The 22999-nt window shown below is 38.1% G+C and overlaps 1 protein-coding gene across 8 annotated transcripts in view; it reads left to right on the top strand.

Moving 5' to 3' along the window:
- P4HA2 (prolyl 4-hydroxylase subunit alpha 2) overlaps nt 1-22999 on the top strand; it is a 75024-nt gene that overhangs the window by 9761 nt on the left and 42264 nt on the right. For all 8 annotated transcript variants that reach the window (XR_011558029.1, XM_070739289.1, XM_070739293.1 and 5 more), the window contains 3 exons: nt 8279-8369; nt 16403-16499; nt 22149-22300. Coding sequence is in view for 7 of the 8 variants with exons in the window: in XM_070739289.1 (XP_070595390.1) it covers nt 8297-8369; nt 16403-16499; nt 22149-22300 (322 nt within the window). In the remaining variant the exon portion in view is untranslated. The remainder of the gene's footprint in view (nt 1-8278; nt 8370-16402; nt 16500-22148; nt 22301-22999) is intronic.

The raw sequence follows: 22999 nt of genomic DNA, 5'->3' as shown, positions 1-22999 counted from the left end.
ATAGTGTATGATACTTTCCTTCTGTGCAACATAATCAGAATGTTCAAAATATTAAATTCTTTTCATGTAGCAGGCATAGAGTTGTGATTCTGATCTTTTCCCTTTGTCAATATGAATTTAGAGGCAGTTTTTCATTTGGGCTAAGCGAAGTGTTGTATCAGAAAAGAGGAACCAATGGGTCTCTGTGTATCTTGGATGCCAAACTCGCATCATCATGGTGGCATCACATGATGCATTGCGACTTTTCCCCCCATTGCTAAACCAGATGTGGGTGTGGCCAGCGTGTGACACATCCGGCATATGGGCCGCGAGATTGACAGCCCTGATATATTTCCAACTCTCAGTGTTTGTAGTTACCGTAGTAGTGGCCAGTGCTGAATTATTCTTCAGCAGTTTCTGGAAGGATACCTGTATTCCATCTGTGCAACTAGCTTGAGAAAGAGGGAATGCATTTGCTTCCACTTTAATTTACAGGTAACATGTAGTGGCTGAGGGTAGACTCACACCTCCTGTCTGAGGAGCAGGTGGCAATCATGAGTAGGAGGGCTGCTCAACTTGTACTAGTTGTGCCCTTTCCTGGATTGGGAAGTCCTTCTTTCAATTACATACAGTATGCCCCAGTCATCTCCGATATGAACTACTGCAATGTTCTTTACGTGGAGCTATCCTTGAAAAATATCCAGAAGTAGCTGCTGGCACAAAATGTAATTGTCCATTCAGTCCTAGGGATATATACACGTAATACCTTTGCTGCATGAGCTGCCTTAGGTGCTGGTTTGCTTCCAGGTGCAATTCAAAACGTTGCTTATGATCTTCAAAACCCTCCATGGCATAAGCCCAGGTTACCTAATGAGCTGTCACATCCTTATTACATTCACCTGTCTTGTCCAGTTAGGCAGAAAGGGCACGTTATGGGACCCTGTCCGTGAAATAGTTTTGACTGGAAGGGAGGGTCTAGAACAGTGATGGCGAATCTTTTTCGGCTTGGGTGTGCACAGGTGCGATAGCGTGTGTGTGCATGCCCACACCCATAATGCAATGCCCTCCCCCATGCATATACACACAATCCCCCACTGCCCCTTGCATGCGCTCAACCCCCCACATGGTTCCCCACGCATGCATACAGGATGCACTGAAGCTCTGGACTTCTGGTAGGCCCGTGGCCCTTTTTTTGCCATCCCCAGGGTTCAGGAGGCTTTCCTGAAGCCTGGAAACGGCTGAAAAGAAGGCCCGAAAATCAACTGACTAGTGCGCCATGGATACTAGAGATGACATAGGGCAATACCTCGCATACCCTCTGATAATGTTCTGTGTGCCACCTGTGCCATAGGTTCACCGTCACTGGTCTAGGAGAAGAGCCTTCTCTCTCATTGCCCCCACCTCATGGAACATCTTGCCCTCTAAGGTGAGGCTGGCCCCCACTATTCTGGCCTTCCAGGAGAGTGCTAAGGCCTAGTTCTATCAACTAGCATAGCATTCAATAGTGATATACCATCCTGGGTTGCTAGCTTGAGTGCTCTGTTTGTTTTTTTAACATAGTTTTTAAAAATATTTTATGGCCTTTTGTATTATAAAGCACTCTGTCATTTAGATAGTGATAAGGGCAGGGTATAAATTTGTACAGTCAATTGATCAATAAAATCTAAATTAATATGTTTGTATCCTAACTAGATTTCTTCAAATCAAAGGACAGCAGTATTATCAAACTCAGGGCCTACCCTGCGAAAAAAGGAAGTACTGTCATTTTCTTGTATTTCCTTTTCAGTGTTTCCTCTATTGTTTCAGAGGTTTTCCTAGCCTCCTCCTAAGCAGACTTTAAGAAATAAAACAGGCTACAAAAGTCATTGGTTAACTGAAATTAAGATAACTCCATATTTGGCAGGGACTGTTATTGTTTCAGATCAGAATATTAACTGCAAGGAATGCATGCAGAATAACAATAATGGGAAGAAACACATATGAGGCTGTTAGTTCTTTCTTTAGATTCCATAGTCTATCTGAAATCCATCTGGAAGTTAAAACTCTATTTTTCTGATGCACAATCCTTAAACCAAGGTTATCTTTCAGATGCTTATTCTGAATCAGTGTTTTGCACAGGGCATCAGACACGATCAGAGACTAGGGTTCTGTGAAGCATTCAAAGAATGTACCACAAGGCTCATTGGTGTTAAAACAATTTTATTTTCGGAAAACTTGGTTTGCGTACTTCTAAGGCTCTTTGTGGGACTGCACACATGTGCACTTACATTGGGAATTCCAAAAAAAATGCTGCATATTCAACTCTGCTAAGTGTATTCCTTTGTTTGATGGCTTAGTTTGATGGCTAATGGAGATTGTTTTCCTCTACCAGCTCCAACTAAAGGCTTACTGATTAATTTTTTCGGTCTGATAAATCTTCACTTCCTTATGAGTTACAATATGATGACTTGTTCCGGCTCTTTGACTTTTTCTTCAGTCCCCACCACACAGTTGCATTTATTGCAAATATATGTTAAGTTTCTTTTTGCAAAAATATAAAAAGGCTAAAAATATTGTAAATCAGAAATGGGGATTCCTGTAAATTTAGCTTTACTTATATTTTTTAATGTTGAAAATCTTCTATTCCTTTGGGCTTCCTAGTAGTTATCCCGCTATATACTGCCTAGTTAGAGTGAACATTTACTAGAAACTTTCTCCTTAAACTCTGCCTGAAGTCCATCACTCAAGTTTATATGCACTCGTAATTGGAAGCTTTACAGAACTTTGCTTTTGACAGGAAAAGGCTATTTCAGAACATATGGAATATAAACACAACATGTGTCTTTATTCATTAAAGTAACTTGCCTCTATGATTTCAGAATTAGTCACGTGGGAAAATATGTCTCTGTTTTAATGCATAGTAGACAGGTGACTGGTGTGTTTTTTTCGAGCAAATTCAAAGCATTAGCCAGCCATACTTATATTCTATATACAGATTCTACAGTAGCATCTGCTTATTCAGCAGAAAACAACCATCATATCATAAACAACAAGGAATCAGAGGTTCTGTCAACTAGCACAGAATCACCTCCCCAAGTGGGTGGCATAACACGTACATTTTTTTTTTTATGATGACGATGATGATTTTCACAAAAAATCAGTAATACACATCAAATAACATTTATATGGTAGATTTTGTATCACAATATCACAAGTCAAACACTTCCCAAGCGTCTAGGACTGTGTGATGTATTTTCGTATGATGTGCACAGATCCAAGTACAGTAGCCTTTTGCAAATGACAGATCATGATTTTGTCAATGTTTATTGTTTTCAAATGCTGGCTGAGGTCTTTTGGCACAGCATACAGTGTGCCAATTACCTCTGGGTCCACCTGTACTGGTTTATGCCAGAATCGTTGTAGTTCGATTTTAAGATCCTGATATTGGCTAAGGTTTTTTTCCCCATCAATTCGGCTGTTACCTGGTATGGCAACATCAATGATCCACACTTTCTTTTCCACAATCGTGAAGTCCAGTGTAAAAACCCTGTCGGTTTGAATTTGAAAGTCCCAAAGTATTTTGGCATGTTTGTTTTCAACTACCTACTCAAGTTTATGATCCCACCAGTTCTTTACCACTGGTAAGTGGTAGTTGTGGCACAGGTTCCAATGAAGCATCTGGGTCACGTAATTGTGCTTCTCTTTGTAGTCCATCTGTGTGATTTTCTTGCAGCCACTGAATTCTTTTATCAGCTTCCTTACAAAGTCTGCATTTTGAGTCATCAGCTGATTTTTCAATTCTGGCCTTAATTGCATTTGCTCTGATTGCTTGCTCCTGGGCTGCAAGAATCAGACCTTCTGTCTCCTTCAGTTTTTCATTAGTGAGTCATAACCAACAGCTCACTTTTTTTTCTTGTTATTGATGATAATGATGATTATACTCTTTTTTGTCTCTTCTGTTGAGTTTAAAGCAGTTTTGCTGGGAATGGGGCTGAAATATAAGGCAGGCGAGCTGTAAATTACTCATATCTCATAATAAAATCATTGGCAGAATTTTCTTGTGTAACTGTCAGTATTTTAGGGGAGAAATACAAAAATACTTTCTCGGATTTGGATAATGCTGTGTGAAGGGCTAATTTGTGAACAAACCTGAGTCTGAGCAAGCAAGACAGTATTGGTTTGTGTTAAATAACTTATTTCTAGAGGTTGACTAAAATATCAAGCATTGCAAAGTGAAGAGCAATTGAGTCTTTAGTGCATACTGCATAGCCTTCCACTGATGTATGATTCTCTTGCATTTCTGTAAAACTGAAAAAAGTAGGTGACTTTAAACTATTAAAAGTATAACAACAGAAATAAAACATCAGATAGGATCAAATGATCTTATGCAGCTTTTTAGAATATGATGTTTATTTCAGTTATCTGGTCAACCTGTGTATAATATTTCCTGTGCTAAACAGTGCCTTGAACTTGGAGGGATGTGGGGAATTTTTGTCTGCTGTACATTTTTTAAATTTACTGACTGATTAAATAGATTAGTTTTATAGCCACTCACAGAAAACTCTAGGCATTTACTCACTTAGCATATTTCTTTTTAAATCCTGCTAGATTTGAAAGTATCTCTAGATATGTATTTTCATTTTGTCCCAAGCCTGTTGATCAAACTTCATTCATGCTGCTTAGATAAAAGTATTTTTATTGTTATGTATCAGTGAAATTGAAACTTGGCATTTTCTCATTCGATTGATGTTATTATTATTAGAAGATTACTAGAGGTAATTTCCAGATTATCACAATTTTCGACATATACGAGGCACTGGGGTATAAGACACACCTTAGTTTGGGGGGAGGAAAACAGGGGAAAGAATCTGCTTACCAGATATTCATCTGTCTAGTGTCCTTAGTCTGGTCAGCTTCAGCACATTATTTTATCCCCTGGTTAGGGCTTTAAAAGAAAACTTATTCAGAGAGAGCAACAATGAAAGAGCTTGCAAGCCAGTAAGGACTGGGAACATTTTAGCACCTGGTTAGTACTGGAAAGATCGTTAGCACCTGGTTAGGGCTGGAAAGAAACTTATTGGGAGCAAGTTAGAGCAATGAAAAAAATCCTGCAAAGACTTACGGCTTGAAAAACATTCTTATCAGAGGGTAACAATGAAAGACTAGCCAAAAAGAAAAAAGGATAAGAGGCAGGCAAAAGTATTTGTCTGTGTATCTTGGAGAGCTAGAGAGAGGCATAAACAATAGGCAAGAATTTACATTATATCAAAAAGATGCAGAACTTTTATTAACCCTTAAAAACAATACTATCCGTAATTAGTCTCACAGAGTGACTGGCCTTTGGTGATTCTAGCTTAAACCTTTCATGTGTTTAATACTGGCATAGCAAATGGAAAAGAAAACACTAGGTGAACTGTCTTCTATTCTGCACCACAAAGAGACATTTTAGGGCACTGATAGCGAACCTATGGCATGAGTGCCACAGGTGGCATGCGGAGCCATATCTGCTGGCACACAAGCCACTGCCCTAGCTCAGCTCCAATGTGCATGCTGGCCATTTCATTTTTCAGTTCACATGGAGGCTATGGGAGGGCATTTTCAGCTTACAGAAGGCCTCCGGAGGAATGGAGGAGGGCATTTTTGCCCTCTCCAGGCTCCAGGAAAGCCTCTAGAAGCTGGGGAAGGTGAAAAACAAGGCCCACCAGAAGTTGGGAAATCGGCCATTTCTGGCCTCCAGGGGGAGAGGGAGGCCATTTTCACCCTCCGTGGGCATTGAATGCATGTGCGATGGCGCGCTTGAACACTTTCGGTACCCATGGGAAAAAAGGTTCACCATCACTGTCTTTGTGTTAAGTCAGAAAGTCTGAAGAGGAAAACCTCTTCTTTTCCCTGAAGACTAACTATTATAATAATGTTATAGCATATTCCACAGCTGGGCCTTATGTAAAGATCCTGCATGTTCTTATAAACTAGAGTATGATCTTATTTCAGCGGTTTGGCCTGTATAGGAAGAAAGCAGTGGAGTGAGTAGAAATGTTTCTCATTTTTTCTGCTCACATTTGTTGCAAGTAAGCTTCAGAATGGAAGAAGCTGTAAACACTTGTCATTTTGTGTTGTTGAAGAATAAACAAGCCAACTAAAAATTTCATGGCCGAGTGTCTTCTCTCTCCACATGAAAGCTATCTTCTGTGCTTATTAAAAGGTTTTGTCTTATAGCCGAGAGAGTGTGAAGGCAAAAGTGGCAAAATAATAAAATAATACTGGTGAACGAAATAAACAATGTTCTTTGCCTTGGCAGATATCCCGAAAGAAGGGATATGATGAGCTGACTGTTGCTCTTTTAAATGGAAATTTTCTTCATAATCACTTAGCCAAGCTGTGTGTAGATGTCTCCAGGAAACAAGAACAAGCACTTCAGAGGGACTGTCATAGCTTAGTAGTCTGTCCAAATATACACACTCCTGGAGTTCTTTTGGCTTGCTCCATTGTTCTGTTTTATCGTTTGCTGTGGTTTTACTCTTGGCAGGCCCCATTCATGGCACTTGCCACTCGCTTGTAGAAGGTTCTCAAGTTACTTGTGAATTACTTTAGGACATGGATTATTTGTTTTATTGGTCCTATTTCTCACTAAATAAGCTCAGAGTAGGAGGACTGAGCAAATAAGGCCACCTCATTTAGACCAGTCCTTCCCAAACATTTTTGTCCTTTACATTCTTAAAAATGGTTGAGGAGCCCAAAGAGCTTAGATTTACTTGGATTGTATCTATCAATATTTACTGTACTAGAAAAACTGATGACATTTATTTCATAGATTCCATGAGAGGCTCCCAGGGACTCTCAGTGGCCCCTAAGAGCACACTTTGAGACCATTGATTTAGATAAAAATTTAGACCTTTTAATTTATTACCAAACGTCTTTGAGAATGATAGAAAAGAAGGCCTATGGATCTCCAAACTGGGAAAGGAAATATGCTAAGCTCAGTAATAGACCACACTCCTTAGTTAAACAGTGGATTTATACTTATAAAAAGAAAGGCCATAAACAGCCTGGATAAATGCATCTGAGTATGTCCCTTAAAATAAATATATCTTTAGCTAAATTGATGCGCATTATTTGTAAAGCTGAACAGGCAGAAACAAAACATGATTGTCTATATAAAACTAATGTGTAAACTAATCTGCAAGACTAAAAATAATGAAAAGTAAAAACCAGAAAATATACATATTCAACTATATAAGAAAAAAAGCATTGGAGTACAAAATTATTAATAAATATGGCTAATTGAGAGCAGAAAAAATAGTTTAAATGACATTTGTGCTGATGGTACCTGTAGCATTCACTCAGGAAAAGCATCATTGGGAACTAAGAAATTACATTCATCTTTGACTAAACCTATTCTTCATTATAGGTTTTCTCAGACATGTTTGTTTTTAGCTTTGTTACCCATAAGAGAAAACAAATACTGTATCTCAGAAGGACAGAAAACAAAGGATGTCTAAACATAAACAAATTGCTTTGTCTAAATACATATTTTTTTCACCCACCCACCCACCAGTTTTTTTCGATGTGTCTCATTCTTAGTCAGTCTGCCTGGACTGTTTGCATGTTAAAGATGTAGCTGGAGATGAGGCAGCAGAAAATCTTTTTTAAGACATGTAAACTTCAATGATGCATATATGGGAAGACGCTCTGTTGTATTCTGTGGTCTTTATTATTGATATACATGTATAGAATTGCATTTTTGGTGTTCTCAAGCTGAAATAACAATAGCATCACATTGGAATTGAATGCATGGAGTGCAAACAAGCTGTTGCACAAATATAACGAACAGTTTGATTATAAACAGTTGAACAATGTTACGATCATACCTTTCATTCTCAGTGGCAGACTTGTTTATGAACGTGTAATTAGGAAGATTTAAAGGGTCTTGTGACATTCCGGAACACGGGCCGCTAGCCTTGCTCCTCCCATTTGCTTGGCATATCTATGGCCAAAAGAATTTGAACAGCTGTAGCATATGAAAATATATGCCAGCATTTCTGAATATTTTAAGATGAGAACTAAAGCAATCCATAATTACCATGAATGGAATGCAGTATAATGTTTACTTAGATTAGAGTTTCTGTAAAACAATAATTATTCATAGCATATGATGCATTCCTATTTAATGCTGTACTGCAGATGTATTGTACAAGGTAATTTTTATTCCAGTACAACGGATTTTTCCAATCTGATAATATTGAGCAATACTATTATGGATGTTGGCGGTTAGTTCTTTCAAATATTCTCAAGTTTATTTTTCTCTTTATTTTTCCTGCAGATACTCTATTGATTGAAGATGGTACAATGGATTGTGCTATTACTGTTGATCTGTCTGGGATACATAAAAGGAGAATTTTTCACTTCTATAGGTATGGATAATTTTAAACAAAATAGTAAAATCATGAAAGCTATTCTTATAACAGTGTTTTTTTATGAATGGGAATAGATTCCACCCTCTAGTTCTTTTCATTCTTTCAAACTCAAATGGGCCACACAGGCATTTGTGTATATATCCCTAGAAATAGCATATTTTACACCTCTCTTCTGTAGGCTGCATTAGTTGCCATTTTGCTTCCTGGTTCAATTTAGGGTACTGCTTATGGAGCCAAGTTATTTGAGGAATCACTTCTCCCCATTACACCCACCTGTCCCATCTGGTGACGCACAAGAAGCATATTACAGGTGTTGTCTACCAAGGAGTTTTATCTGAAGACTTTTTTTCTGCAGTAGCATCTGCCATGTGGAACATAATTCTCTTTGAGGTAAGATTGACCCTGATCTTATTGGATTCCAGAGGGCCTCAAAAACTTGGTTTTGCCACTGGGCCTGGAGATCCAATAGAAATGTGGAACTTGTGAAATAGCTGTATTATATGTAAGACTTTATTGCATTCTCCTGTTTTGTTTGTATTGTTTTTAACTATTTCTGGTTTTTCTATTTTAATTGTGTGAACCACCCAGAGTCACTTATGTGAAATGGGTAACTGCTTAGGTTAGGTTACATTGCGTTACAAGTATGTTACATTACATTACATTACATTACATTACATTACATTACATTACATTACATTACATTACATTACATTACATTACATTACATTACATTACATTACATTACATTACATTACATTACATTATTTGCATTGGATATAACTTGTGTTAAGGATACTTGGACATCAGGTTAACTGAACAGGACCAACATGATAGTGGCAGAGAAGTCACCAGAAGGAAAACCGAATTTGAAAAACTGTCAGGGGCTGTAGCAAAATAAATTTATTTGTTTATTTTATTTATTAATTGGACTTTTACGCCGCCCCTCTCTGAGGACTTGGGGGCGGTTAAATTCCAAGAGAAACAATTCCCCAATGCAGCTCAATGTGAGCAGTGGCTCAGAATATTGCTACCTGCTCTGTTCTAAGCTCTCTCCATTCCCCCCTGATGGTCACATGACCCAGAGTGGAATAAATGGAGCCCATACCATACTTTATTTATTCATTCATTCATTCATTCATTCACTCATTCACTCATCCGATTTCCATGCCACCCTTCTCCTGAGACTCAGGGCAGCTTACAACATATTAGAAATCCGCATAAACTGTATTCTAAAAAAACCCACAGTTAAAACTATACAAACAGGTTCATACATCCAACATTCATTCAATGGGCGGGGCAAGATGTCAAGTTTCAATTACCCCAAGCCTGCTGGCAGAGATGGGTCTTTAAAGCTTTGCAGAAGCTAGGGAGAGTGAGAGTAGTACAAATCTCGGTGGGGGGGAGCTCGTTCCAAAGGGCTGGGGCAGCCACAGAAAAGGCTCTTCCCCTAGGCCCCGCCAGATGACATTGTCTGGCTAACGGGATCTGAAGAAGGCCGACTCTGAGGACCCTGACCAGCCGATGGGATGTACTTCCTAGTATATACCTAGACAAAAATGTACCTGGGTGCAATGCAGATGGAAAATTGAAACATAAAAATAAAGCACATTCATGTAATTACACAGAAGAAAATAAAGATGGTCAAGCCTGGTAAAAAAATTGGAAAAATTCCAGGGGGCATGTTTTGCATGCTTTACAACAGACAAAAGAAAAAATGTAATTTCTTCTCTATAACCATATTGTTTTTCAGAATTTTGTTTCAACTATATTTTGGATGTCTGATGCATTTTTTAAATTTTAAAATGATTAAACATTTTCCAAGTCATCAAGTTTGCGTTTTGGTTATTTTGGCATTAAAATTGAAATGATATTACTGGCTTGAACTTCATTTCTAATTCTTCTGCCTGTACGCTATTGACTGAAGGGTATGAATCTCTGACACGCTCATGTATTTTACCACAGAACAAATAAGTTGTAACTGACAATGATATAAAAAATTATATCCCCATAGGAAATTCAAAGCAACTTAAATAAATTTATCAATTGGATTCCTGCTCATGAAATACATTCCACTAGTGAAATCAAGGATGGTTTTCTTCCTTTACTTCGTAGTCTTTTGCAATCAACCTGCTTTGGCTTGTTGAAGGACTTTGAGAAGAACATTGGTAGGAGCAGAGCATTGTAGGAGGGAGGAGGAATAGAGCATATCACTATCTAGTGGACATTTGCATCCCTAAATTAGATTCTGTCTCAACTCTAACTTATTGGCATTTTTTTACATTATTCCTTTCCAAGAACTGCAACTCAGCATGTAGCGTTTGATGAAAGTTTTTTGTACAAAATGGAAAGGATGACATATCCTTCTATAGAATTTGGCAACATCAGTATAATTTTATGGGCTTAATAATCCTCAAAACATATTTAAGGGGAAAATAACCTACTCTTATGAATGACTGTCTTTAATAAGAACTTAAATTGGACGGCATTTCCTTCACTTGAATTTATACATTTCCATGCAGTTTCCCTCAGGCTCTCAGTCTGACATGTGACCTTTTTTATTTAACATGTGTTTCTATATTATGCTAATATTGGTTAAATAAATTTTAGAATAGCAATTATTATCTGAGTTAGATTCACAATCAAATACTGGTGAAAACGTCAATAAATCATGTCTTGATCAAGGCCCTAAGAATTATTAAGATAGTATCTAACAATATAGGCAGTTCCAAGCAGGATATTTTTTTGTGTTTAGGCTAATGTTCCCCACCTTTCTGGATCCACAACCGGCAGTGGCGGGGAAGGAGGGGATGGTTTTGTGCATATAATCTAATTCCACATATGAGCAAATGAAGTTTCACATGCTAATCTGCCACTTGCATAGCCTGGTCCCTAGGTCCATGGCCCGGATGTTGGAGATCCCTGCTTTAGATATTGCTTCAACAACTCCAAACATGATTGGTTCTGCTGTCCCCACTCACTCACATGTCGGGGTTAGTATAGAGAGCTTTATTCAATCTGCTCACCCAACACTTCCATTTCAGGTTTTCAACTAACCCTTAGCTGCAAGCTTAGCACAGTAATTGACTCGCGACCAAGTAGATAACCAAAAGCAAAACAAACTTACAGCCAAACTAGAAACAGTCTTGGAAATAAAGGTTTTGCCTGGATAGGCTCCAGAAACAAACAGCCAAAATCCCCTCCAAGGTTAGAGGCCTCCATAGAGGTCTGTCAACAAGTCCGGTGGTCCACGTTTGAGGGCTTACAAGGAGAAGTTTTTTTAAAAAAAATATTTTTTTTAATTAAATTTTTATCACAACAAACAAACAAAAAAATCTTAAAGAAAAAGTGCCCAACACCAATAACCCCTCCACCATTTAGGGGGTTAAATTATTTACAGTAAATTTCAATTTCTTCCTTGGCTCCGGTTTACATTTCTTTACATACAAAGAGTGATTGGGGTTTATTTTTCACATTGTCGTCATATATTCTACTTAAGATATAATCTTTCACCTTATTCCATCGTGCCATCAGCTTCTCCAATTTATTTTCATCAAAGTTATTTAATCTTATTTCCATAATTTTGAAGTGGATGTGGTCCACCATGTACCAGTACCAATTCTGGATTGTCCATTTATTGCTGTCCTTCCACCCTAATACCACTACTGCTTGAGCGCTTTCCAAAGCTGCTGTTTTGATTTCTTTAAATTCTCGTAATTCCCCATGTTTAACTAGTGTTGCTGATTCTTTCGTGATTATCCAATTAATGTTTAGCATATTGTTAATTTCATTCTGTATTTCCTTCCAAAATTTTTGAACTTCAACACATTCCCAGAGCATATGCATAAAAACTCCTTTTATTTGGCAACCATGCCAGCAGTTTCCTTTTCCTTTCCTCTGGAAGTGTGCTAGTTTTACTGGCATAAAGTACCATTTATGTAAAATTTTCCTTCTCATCTCTCTAATTCTTGTGTTCTTTATCTTATATATATTTTCTACTACTTCTTCCATCTCGTTTTCATTGATCTGTAATTCATTTTGCCAGTATCTTGTTACGCCTTCAATCACTTCCTCTTCCACTTGTAGTAACATACTATAAATCTTACTAGCCTGTCCTTTTGAATCATTAATCTTTTATTTCAGTATTTTCTCTAGACAGTTTTCTTCTCTCAAAAATGCTTCTTTAATCTCAGTTTTATTCAAATATTTGCATATTGCATTAATCTGCAACCATTTTTGTTGGCCCAACCACCATTCGAGGCGAGTTCTGTTAACTCTTCCATCTGTCTCATATAATTGTTCTATTCTCATTATACCCTTATCATTTAATTCCTTTATAACTCTACCTAAATTAACGTCATTATTTATGTTCAAAACATGCAACGTTGATAATTTTGAATTCCTATTTACTAATTTCCCTTGCCATTTTGACCAAATATCTAGAGCTGCTTTCAAAGGATCGGCTAATCTATTGATTTATATTTTACTCCATTTTTAAAATAGAATCTCTTTATTTTAAACATTGTTAATCTCCCTTTCAAGTTTCACCCACTTCTTTTCTGCCAATGATTGTAATTCCATTAAGAAGTTACAGGAATAGTCCAAGCCAGGTATTCAGGGAATCGTTTTCAGTGAAGCCAGCCACAAACAAGCTCCGGACTAACCTTCCAGGCAATGGCCAATTAGTCCACCAGACAGATAACTGGATGCTCCAAACAAGAACATAAACATTGGCCACATCTGAATTAAATCCACGACCTGCAGAGTCCTGGTAATAACCATCTGGTCATGACCTATACATGTTGCTTACAGCAGCGCCTCCCTCTGTCTGCCTTGCTAAATATCCCCTCCCAGTGCAGCCCATAAAGAGCGGATGGGGCCTTTTCCCCATCAATCTAGCAGATCTCCGCCTCATTGGCCTGCGAGCTCTCTCCACCCAAGGCATGTTCTGCTGGCATTTCAGGGTTAGCAATACCCTGACATGCCAGAAATGATCTCATTCTCCCTTGAGGCCTCTGAGAACGACATGGAGGAGCTGTCCTCCACAAGACACCTCACACTGATATAACATCAGATTTTTTTTTCTCCTGTAAGTATTCAACTTCCAATCTGCAAGTCCTGCTATTTTTTTTTTCTGAATTTTTCCTCAATCCGTTTAAAGAATGCCCAGATATTTGTAGATTCCTATTTATCTAGACTCTTGATGTTATTTTCGTAGGACATGAGTCTTTCAGTTTTCATTTCCCCTCTGTCGATGGTGAGACTGGCTCATTTTTCTAATACATACTAGTAATAATAATAGCTGCTACAAGAAGAAGTAGAATCATCATCATCTTTCTAGTGTTATTCCCACACTATGGCAAGGTCTGCTTGTTGACAAAGCTGTTTCTGATTCAGGGCCTCTTCAGGGGTAACAGCCATGCGTTTCATGTCTTCCTTGATGTGATCCATCCACTGTTTCGTGAGTTTGCCACAGGGTTGCCAGCAAGAAGAAATAGAATAACTGTAGCAAAAGAAAACAAAGCTAGTAATAGGCATCTTGGATGCAATATCAAGATATCTGGAGCACCATTTGAACACCATTGCCATTAACAGAATCCCCTTCAATCAATTGCAAAAGGCAGCTTTTCTGAAACAGCTTACATCCTGAAATGATGCTTTTAACACCCTCAAACAACAGCATCTATCTGTCCCAGGGCCTTGGGAAGAATTTGATAGGTTGGATAAAAATGGCATATCCAGTCTAAACATCTGGCTGACTACATGACCAACCATCATAATAATCTATACATATACCTCCTGATCTGTATTAAAACTGATTAATACCAGATAAGTACAATTCAGTTTTCTATTAAAATTTAATTTAAATACCTTGTCTGATTCAATTGTATTTTCTCCGTATCCAGTGAGTTAACTGCTTAAAAATGGTTATGATTTTAATAAATGGCTTTAGAAACAATCTTGGCCTAGAAAAAAATATTTCTAGTGAAAAAGAAGTAAACATTATTAAAGCATTAAAGAGTAAAGAATTATTTTTCCAAATCTCTTCCCAAAAGAACATTTTTTGTAATTCCAACAACAGTTTTAATCTGGCAATTAAATCTGATGCTAAATTGGAAGACTCCAGTAGAACGTTACAAAGAAAGTTTGAATACACTTTTATCAAGAGTTAACATTTATTAGGAACAATACAGTCAGAAGATGGTTTTCCCCCCGCAAATCCTGTGTATTATTTTATACAGTATATTGCCAACTATTTTCATTTCATAAATAAGAGATATATAACTAAGAAGTATTGGTTACATAAGGCTTTTTGCCATAACACAGAGAACTTGGCTGCTTTCTGAACAAGGTTTGGCAAAGCAGCAAATATCAACTACTTTTTTCCAGCAAAAATTAGAAAGCTGGAACTGAAGCTGATCTTGTTTAAGTAAAAGGAAACAAAGTTTTAAATAGGGTGAGAAAGTATCATTGTTTTAAAACAGGCCAGTAGGCAAAAGAAAAGAATCTAAACAGAAGACATATAGAAATGAAATATTTCAGTAATTATACTTTAGAGACAATATGTCATGGCTTACCCAAGGTGCCTCTTAAATTTGTTTGAATTTCATTACTATCTCAAGAATGAAAGGTTGACTAAAAATGGTGTGTGTGAAAGAGAATCCAGGTAAGGAGGGTGGCAAGATGACCTTGTAATTATTTCTTGTATTCAGCTCCCAATACTATGATGTAGTTAACAGTTGAATATACACATATTTTTTTAAATAAAATTGAAGCAATTTCATTCGCAGACAGTTACTTAGAAGTCTATGTATTATAGTCAGCTTGACAATGCTGATATTTCCATTTAAGAAATAAGCCATTTGAGCTGAGCTCATGAAAAATTGATTTCTTCCAAATATTTGGAAATACATACTGGATATGAAAGGTGACAAAAGATATTTATTTTCACTGTATGGGATCATGTTAATGGCAATACACTGAGAGCATATGCACCAAGACAAATTCCTTGTGTGTCCAATCACTCTTGGCCAATAAAATTCTATTCTATAAAGTAAATACGTTTTCTTGAACTATCTAATGAATATGATACTTCTGAAAAGTCATATTCCCTCATTTTGTATATAGAGAATAAGTCTATTTGCCCTATTTTTTTTTCAGAAATATTCTCACAGAGGATTCTAATAAAGAAATGAAACTATTATATTCCTGTATACTGAAAATATAGAAAAGCAGCTCCAGTAATAATATTGACATATTTAATTTTCTAGGTTTTAATTAATTATTCTGTGGACTTTATGATAGTTGCAGACATTAAACTGGATCAGCCTATATATTATTATTATTATTATTATTATTATTGATTTATTATTATTATTATTAATTAGATTTGTATGACGCTCTTCTCTGAAAACTCGGGGCAGCTAACTTATGTTCTATGCTGCCAGTTACACACATGCAACCTCAAGTGCAACCCTTAACTTTAGTAACATCACCATGATTCCAACGGTAGACTTTCTGTTTAGAGAATGGAGCTTAATTTTCAAACAGTCCAGAGAAAGACAAAACACTCATTCAGAAATGATCCTGGAGCGGTCAGTTCGAAGAGCAAAGTTCTGTTGGATGAACCAAAGATAAGCACACAGAGAGAATTGCAGGCAAGATGGTAGTACTGGAGAGGATCATTGCCATAAGGACCAGCCAAGCTGTAGTTTCACTTCTGTAGTTCTTGTCTCAGTTGAATATTTCCTTACACATCTCGCTTTCAACTAGAGGGATGGTCTTTCTCTGTTCTCCTTTTCTTAAATTTGTTGTGTATGGCTAGGCTCATGATCTGGGCTAGTTCAGTTCTGGATCAGTTGATTCAACTGAACCCGTATCTCCTCTGATTCATATTCGGGCAATTTCTGTGATGCAAGCTGAATTCAGTATCCAACCTGGCCAAGTCCTTTAGCTTTTGTCTCCCTGTCTGATTCATAGTGCTCTGCTATCATCCAGTTAAAGTAATGATGTTTGACTTTCTTCCTTTTAAGGCCAGATGACAGACTTGATTCATGCGGAAAAAGATCTGGTGCAGTCATTAAAAGCATATATTCAAGAGGAAGAAACCAAACTTTCTAAAATAAAAAGGTAATGAAAGAGACTATTTATGTACTATGTATGTATATAGGTAGGTAGGTAGGTAGGTATATTTATTTTAATATAGTTTACTTTTCCTGGCAGTTGGACATTGTTACACTGTTATTTTTTTTATATTTGAGCAGAGAGAAAAGGGTGAAAATACTTGCAATTTTATCTAAATGTAAATCCCATTAAATTCAGTAAAGTATTTGCTGTTAGCGATAAAATATTTCAGTAGAAATTACCCTCATTTTATATTCTATCTAGAATGTAACCACAGTCGCCAAGAGTTGACCATAACTTAGCATAATATAATATAATATTCTACATTAGAAAAGCAAGAGTTTATCTCCCACCTCTCCCCCCAAACATTTGTCAGTGGACTGACAAATTTGAATTTGGTCTCTCTGTATCCAACTCCTATAATGTTCTTGCGGATTTAAATAGTAAGGATGTTGTAGATATTAGCAAGGCCCCTCAGGCGGAGAATGAGGGGATGTTCAAAGGAGAAGTTGTTGTAAATGTGGAGCATAGTGTCACCAAACCAAGTCCAGTTAGTAGAAATAAAGAGAGGACACATGTTCTTGTGGGTGACTCGATTGTCAGAGGTGTTGATTTGGGACAGAGGAAGGATGTGGTGAAGGTGATGAGGTGTCTTCCAGGAGCCACTGCCCACAGGGACAGGAGGCGGATTACAAACATTGTCAGGGCTGTGAGTAAAGGTAATAAAGTTGATGTGGTGGTGCATCTTGGCACAAACGATTTGTCCCAGAGAAATATTAATGTAGTAAAAAGAGATTTTCAAAGTCTAAGTGTGGAGCTGGGTAAAATAACCGATTCAGTGACTTTCTCAGAGGTGTTACCGGTTTGTGGCCAGGAGGGTAAAACAAGTTGTATCAGAGAGTTTAATGTGTGGTTAAGGCAGTGGTGTAAAGCTGAAGGTTTTGGTTATGTAAGTCATGATGTCAGTAGGTGGTCTAATAGGGAGTTGTTTAAGAGGGATGGTTTGCATCCATCATACAGAGGAACCCAGGTGCTCGGTGAGGAATTCAGAACTTTTTTGGACAGGCATTTAAACTAGGTAAAGGGGACAGAGATGTACCAGATGTGGAGGATTTCTGTCCCCGACCAATGAGGATACATCAGTTTCCGGAAGCTTATGAAAAGGGAGCTGTAAATAAAATAGATGTAGTTGATGATGATAAGGGGCAAACTAATAATGAAAATAATGTTCTTCGGGTAATGTACACGAATGCTCGAAGCTTGAGCAACAAGCTCTGTGAGTTAATGGCCATAATATCTAGAGATAATTTGGATCTGGTTGCCATAACTGAGACATGGTTTAAGGATTCTAATGAATGGGAAATATCCATACCAGGATATACACTGTATAGGAAGGATAGAATAGAGAGAAGGGGAGGTGGAGTAGCCATTTATGTTAAAGAAAGTCTAAAAACAATACTAATTCAAAATACATGTAAAGATCTGGAGACCCTCTGGATTTGCATGCAAAATAAAGACGGTTCTGTCATTAGAATTGGGGTGATCTATAGGCCTCCAGGGCAATCTGAGGAACATGACAACAAGATGGTGGATGAGATTACCCTAATGGCAGTAAAGGGAGATATTGTGGTTATGGGTGATTTCAACATGTCTGATGTTGACTGGAATATCCCCAGTGCCCTTACATGCAAAAGTAAGAATATAGTAGAGGCCTTTACAGGAGCAGCTATGGCACAGCTAGTTAAGACACCAACTAGAGGGGAGAATATTCTAGATTTAGTTTTTACAAATGGGAATCGGGTTTCAGAGGTCAAGGTGGGAGAAAATTTAGGTTGCAGTGACCATCTATGTTTGTGGTTTGATGTAAAAACTGATTGTGAGCAATCCTATACTGCAACCAAAGTATTGGATTTCAGAAAAACAAATTTTAATGCAATGGGGGAATATTTAAATAATGAATTAAAGGGGAGGGATAAAATGGCAGGAGCGAGCACCCAGTGGACTGTATTAAAAAAGGCCATCTTAAAAGCCACAAGACTTTATGTAAAGCAAGTAACTAAAGGTAAAAGGAAGAAGAAACCGCTATGGTTTAGCAATGATGTAAGGGCTATAGTCAATGAAAAAAAGGCTGCCTATAGGAGGTATAAAGAGTCTGGAAGTATAGCTGATAGAGAGGTGTATGAAATGAGACAGAAGGAGGCAAAACAGATAATATATGCTGCTAAAGCCTCAAAAGAGGAAGAAATAGCAAAATCTGTAAAGAAGGGGGATAAAACCTTCTTCAGATATATTAGTGATAGGAAGAAGAAAAACTGCAGCATCACAAAGCTTAGTACCGGGAATAATACATGCATTGATGGAAATAAGGAGATCGCTGACCATTTCAATAGCTACTTCTGTTCAGTTTTCTCAAAAGACACCTTACAAAATAATACTATAGAGGGATATAGCATTGCTTCCAGCTGTACGGATTCAGCTCCAGTGATCTTAGAAGCCGATGTCTTAGAAGAACTTGAAAGATTAAAGATAAATAAGGCAATGGGTCCAGATGGCATCCACCCCAGAGTTCTTAAAGAACTCAGATCTGTCATTGCTACCCCCCTGACTGATTTGTTTAACCAATCCCTGTTAACAGGAGATGTTCCTGAGGATTGGAGAATGGCCAGTGTTGTGCCTATCCACAAGAAGGGCAGTAGAGAAGAAGCTGGTTACTACAGGCCAGTTAGCTTGACATCAATTGTAGTTAAAATGATGGAGACGCTACTCAAAAAGAGGATAAATCAGCATCTAAAAAACAATAACTTATTGGACCCAAATCAGCATGGCTTTACTGAAGGCAAATCGTGTCAGACTAATCTCATTGAGTTCTTTGACTATGTCACAAAGGTGTTGGATCAAGGTGGTGCCGTGGATATTGCCTATCTGGACTTCAGCAAAGCCTTTGATACGGTTCCACATAAAGAACTGATAGATAAATTAGTGAAGATTGGAATTAATCCCTGGATAGTTCAGTGGATTTCAAGCTGGCTGAAGCATAGACATCAGAGAGTTATTGTTAATGGCGAGTATTCTGAGCAGAGACAGGTTACAAGCGGTGTGCCACAAGAGTCTGTTCTGGGTCCTATTCTTTTTAATATGTTTGTGAGTGACATAGGAGAAGGTTTGGTAGGGAAGGTTTGCCTATTTGCTGATGACTCTAAAGTGTGCAATAGGGTTGATATTCCTGGAGGGGTCTGTAATATGGTAAATGATTTAGCGTTACTAGATAAATGGTCAAAGCAATGGAAACTGCAGTTTAATGTTTCCAAATGTAAAATAATGCACTTGGGGAAAAGGAATCCTAAATCTGAGTATTGCATTGGCAGTTCTGTGATAGCAAAAACTTCAGAAGAGAAGGATTTAGGGGTAGTGATTTCTGACAGTCTTAAAATGGGTGAGCAGTGTGGTCGGGCGGTAGGAAAGGCAAGCAGGATGCTTGGCTGCATAGCTAGAGGTATAACAAGCAGGAAGAGGGAGATTGTGATCCCCTTATATAGAGCGCTGGTGAGACCACATTTGGAGTACTGTGTTCAGTTCTGGAGACCTCACCTACAAAAAGATATTGACAAAATTGAACGGGTCCAAAGACGGGCTACAAGAATGGTGGAAGGTCTTAAGTATAAAACGTATCAGGAAAGACTTAATGAACTCAATCTGTATAGTCTGGAGGACAGAAGGAAAAGGGGGGACATGATCGAAACATTTAAATATTTTAAAGGGTTAAATAGGGTTCAGGAGGGAAGTGTTTTTAACAGGAAAGTGAACACAAGAACAAGGGGACACAATCTGAAGTTAGTTGGGGGAAAGATCAAAGGCAACATGAGAAAATATTATTTTACTGAAAGAGTAGTAGATCCTTGGAACAAACTTCCAGCAGACGTGGTTGGTAAATCCACAGTAACCGAATTTAAACATGCCTGGGATAAACATATATCCATTGTAAGATAAAATACAGGAAATAGTAAAAGGGCAGACTAGATGGACCTTGGGGTCTTTTTCTGCCGTCAGTCTTCTATGTTTCTATGAATGCAACCCAATGTGATAAGTAGTTCTTAGGTTAGTCATTGGATTGAATTATTTTGTATTATGTGACCTCAAACTTTAGTAATTTCTCTCTCATGTTTACAGCAGGGTAACATGAATGCCCAGTCAAAGTCAGAGATTATCTTTTAGTAGGTGAACATACAAAGAGAACTGGGGAAGAGGTTGAATCTGAGCTTAGGCTGAGTCTGGAATTTATGTGCATTCTCCGAATCTCCAAATCAAGTTTCTGAATCCTTTCATGTATAAATGTTTTACTTCCTCCTGTGCAATTGTTTCTAATTCGGGTTTGGTTGTGATAGGGATCTATTTCTGTTATTATTACGTAGCTGGAATCAGAAACTTCTGCATGTCTAAGAAAGGAAAGACATTTTAAAATTGAACTCAGTTCTTGCTGACTCTGTTCATGTAGTTCTGCTGGCTGTGATACAGAGCTGGGTTGCCTGTTTCAGTTTCCCCTTCAAATATTAACCAAGGCCAATCCTGCTTAGCTTCTGAGAACAGCCAAGATAGGTTATGTGCTGCCACCTGCTGAGGAATTTCTTATCTTTAAAATGCTTGCTTGGATATACCACAGTATTTTAATAGACATTTTCCTTGATATAGATAATGATGATGATGATGATGATGATTATTATTATTATTATTATTATTATTATTATTATTATTTATTAGATTTGTATGCCACCCCTCTCCGCAGACACGGGGTGGCTCACAACAATAATAAAGAACAATGTACAGTACAAATCTAATACTTAAAAATATCTAAAAACCCATAATATAAAAAAGCATACACACAGCATACCATGCATAAATTATATAGGCCTGGGAGAGATGTCTCAGTTCCCCCATGCCTGATGGCAGAGGTGGGTTTTAAGGAGTTTACGAAAGGCAAGGAGGGTGGGAGCAATCCTAATCTCCGAGTGGAGCTGGTTCCAGAGGGTGGGGGCCGCCTCTGAGAAGGCTTTTCCCCTAGGTCCCGCCAGCCGACATTGTTTAATCGATGGGACCCGGAGAAGGCCAACTCTGTAGAACCTAACTGGTTGCTGGGATTTGTGCAGCAGAAGGCGGTCCTGAAGATATTCTGGCCATGAAGGGCTTTATAGGTCATAACCAACACTTTGAATTGTGACCGGAAACTGATCGGCAACCAATGCAGACTGCGGACTGTTGGTGAAACATGGGCATACCTTGGGAAGCCCATGATTGCTCTCGCCGCTGCATTCTGCATGATCTGAAGTTTCTGAACACTCTTCAAAGGTAGCCCCATTACTGCTTTAGTATACAACTTTATTAATTGTTCCTTTACCCTGATGGTTTAAATATCAGCCTGAAACAAAGAAATAATAAAACATTTTTAAAGGAATTGGTCATATAAACATTTGCAGTTTAAGGGTATTCTGTAAGTAATCAAATGCAAGATGATAGGAAATAATGGCAATATTTACTTCATTTTCCAAGATAAAGGGACATAGGTAATTCTAAGAGGATGGGTTGAGAATAAAATGTTGTCATATTCTTATCTATTCAGGGCACGTAAGCTGAAATGATATTCAATATGCTTTTGTTTCCCAGCTGGGCTGAGACAATGGAATCCTTAACAGTCAAATCCTCCTCCGATCCAGAAAGTTATCTTGCTCATCCTGTCAATGCTTATAAATTAGTAAAGCGCCTCAACAAAGAATGGCTGGAGCTGGAGAATCTGGTTCTCGAGGACATGACCAAAGGTGAGAGTTTCTGGAGAATCACAAATGTAATTCAATCCATATGGATTGTTATCGAGGTTTTTATCAACCAATTTCCTTCATCGGTAATATTATTCTGTTATTTTTTTAATCGGTGACGCCATTCTCTCTTTGTCCATAATTATAATCATCTAGCTAATTCACATACTCCCTGAACTAATGTGAGAATGTGGGATGCAACTATCTCTTGGTTTTTGCACTTCCCTGAATTGTGCAGTAAAGTGCCAAATATCTCCAGGAAAGTGTTTGTAAAATTCCATTGATCGGATGTAACTGTAGGCCAACACGCTGATGGTATAAATCACAGAAGGAATTTGGGCCTAAACATTAGCAACTCTTACAGGATGTGAAAGAAACAGTGTGACCTGTTTTCAGTAGTTGTGACTACATGAGGATACAGTAATACCTCATGATACGAACTTAATTGGTGCAAGGAGGAGGTTCGTATGACGAAAGGTTCGTAAGACGAAACATTGTTTCCCATAGGAAACAATGTAAAGTCAATTAATCCGTGCAACCAAAACCCCCCCGCAAAAAAACGGCTTTCGGCGACTGCTGGGAAGCCGCGCGGCTGTTTTAAAAGGTGACAGCCGGCCTGGGGGGCTTCCCAGCACCCCCCCGAACCCCGAACCCGGGTTCGGGGGGGTGCTGGGAAGCCCCCCAGGCCGGCTGCGACCTTTT

This window comes from Erythrolamprus reginae, chromosome 2, assembly GCF_031021105.1.
Source record: "Erythrolamprus reginae isolate rEryReg1 chromosome 2, rEryReg1.hap1, whole genome shotgun sequence".
NCBI lineage: Eukaryota > Metazoa > Chordata > Lepidosauria > Squamata > Dipsadidae > Erythrolamprus > Erythrolamprus reginae.
Note: the sequence above shows the minus strand (reverse complement) of the source record. Positions and strands in the feature narration are given on the sequence as shown.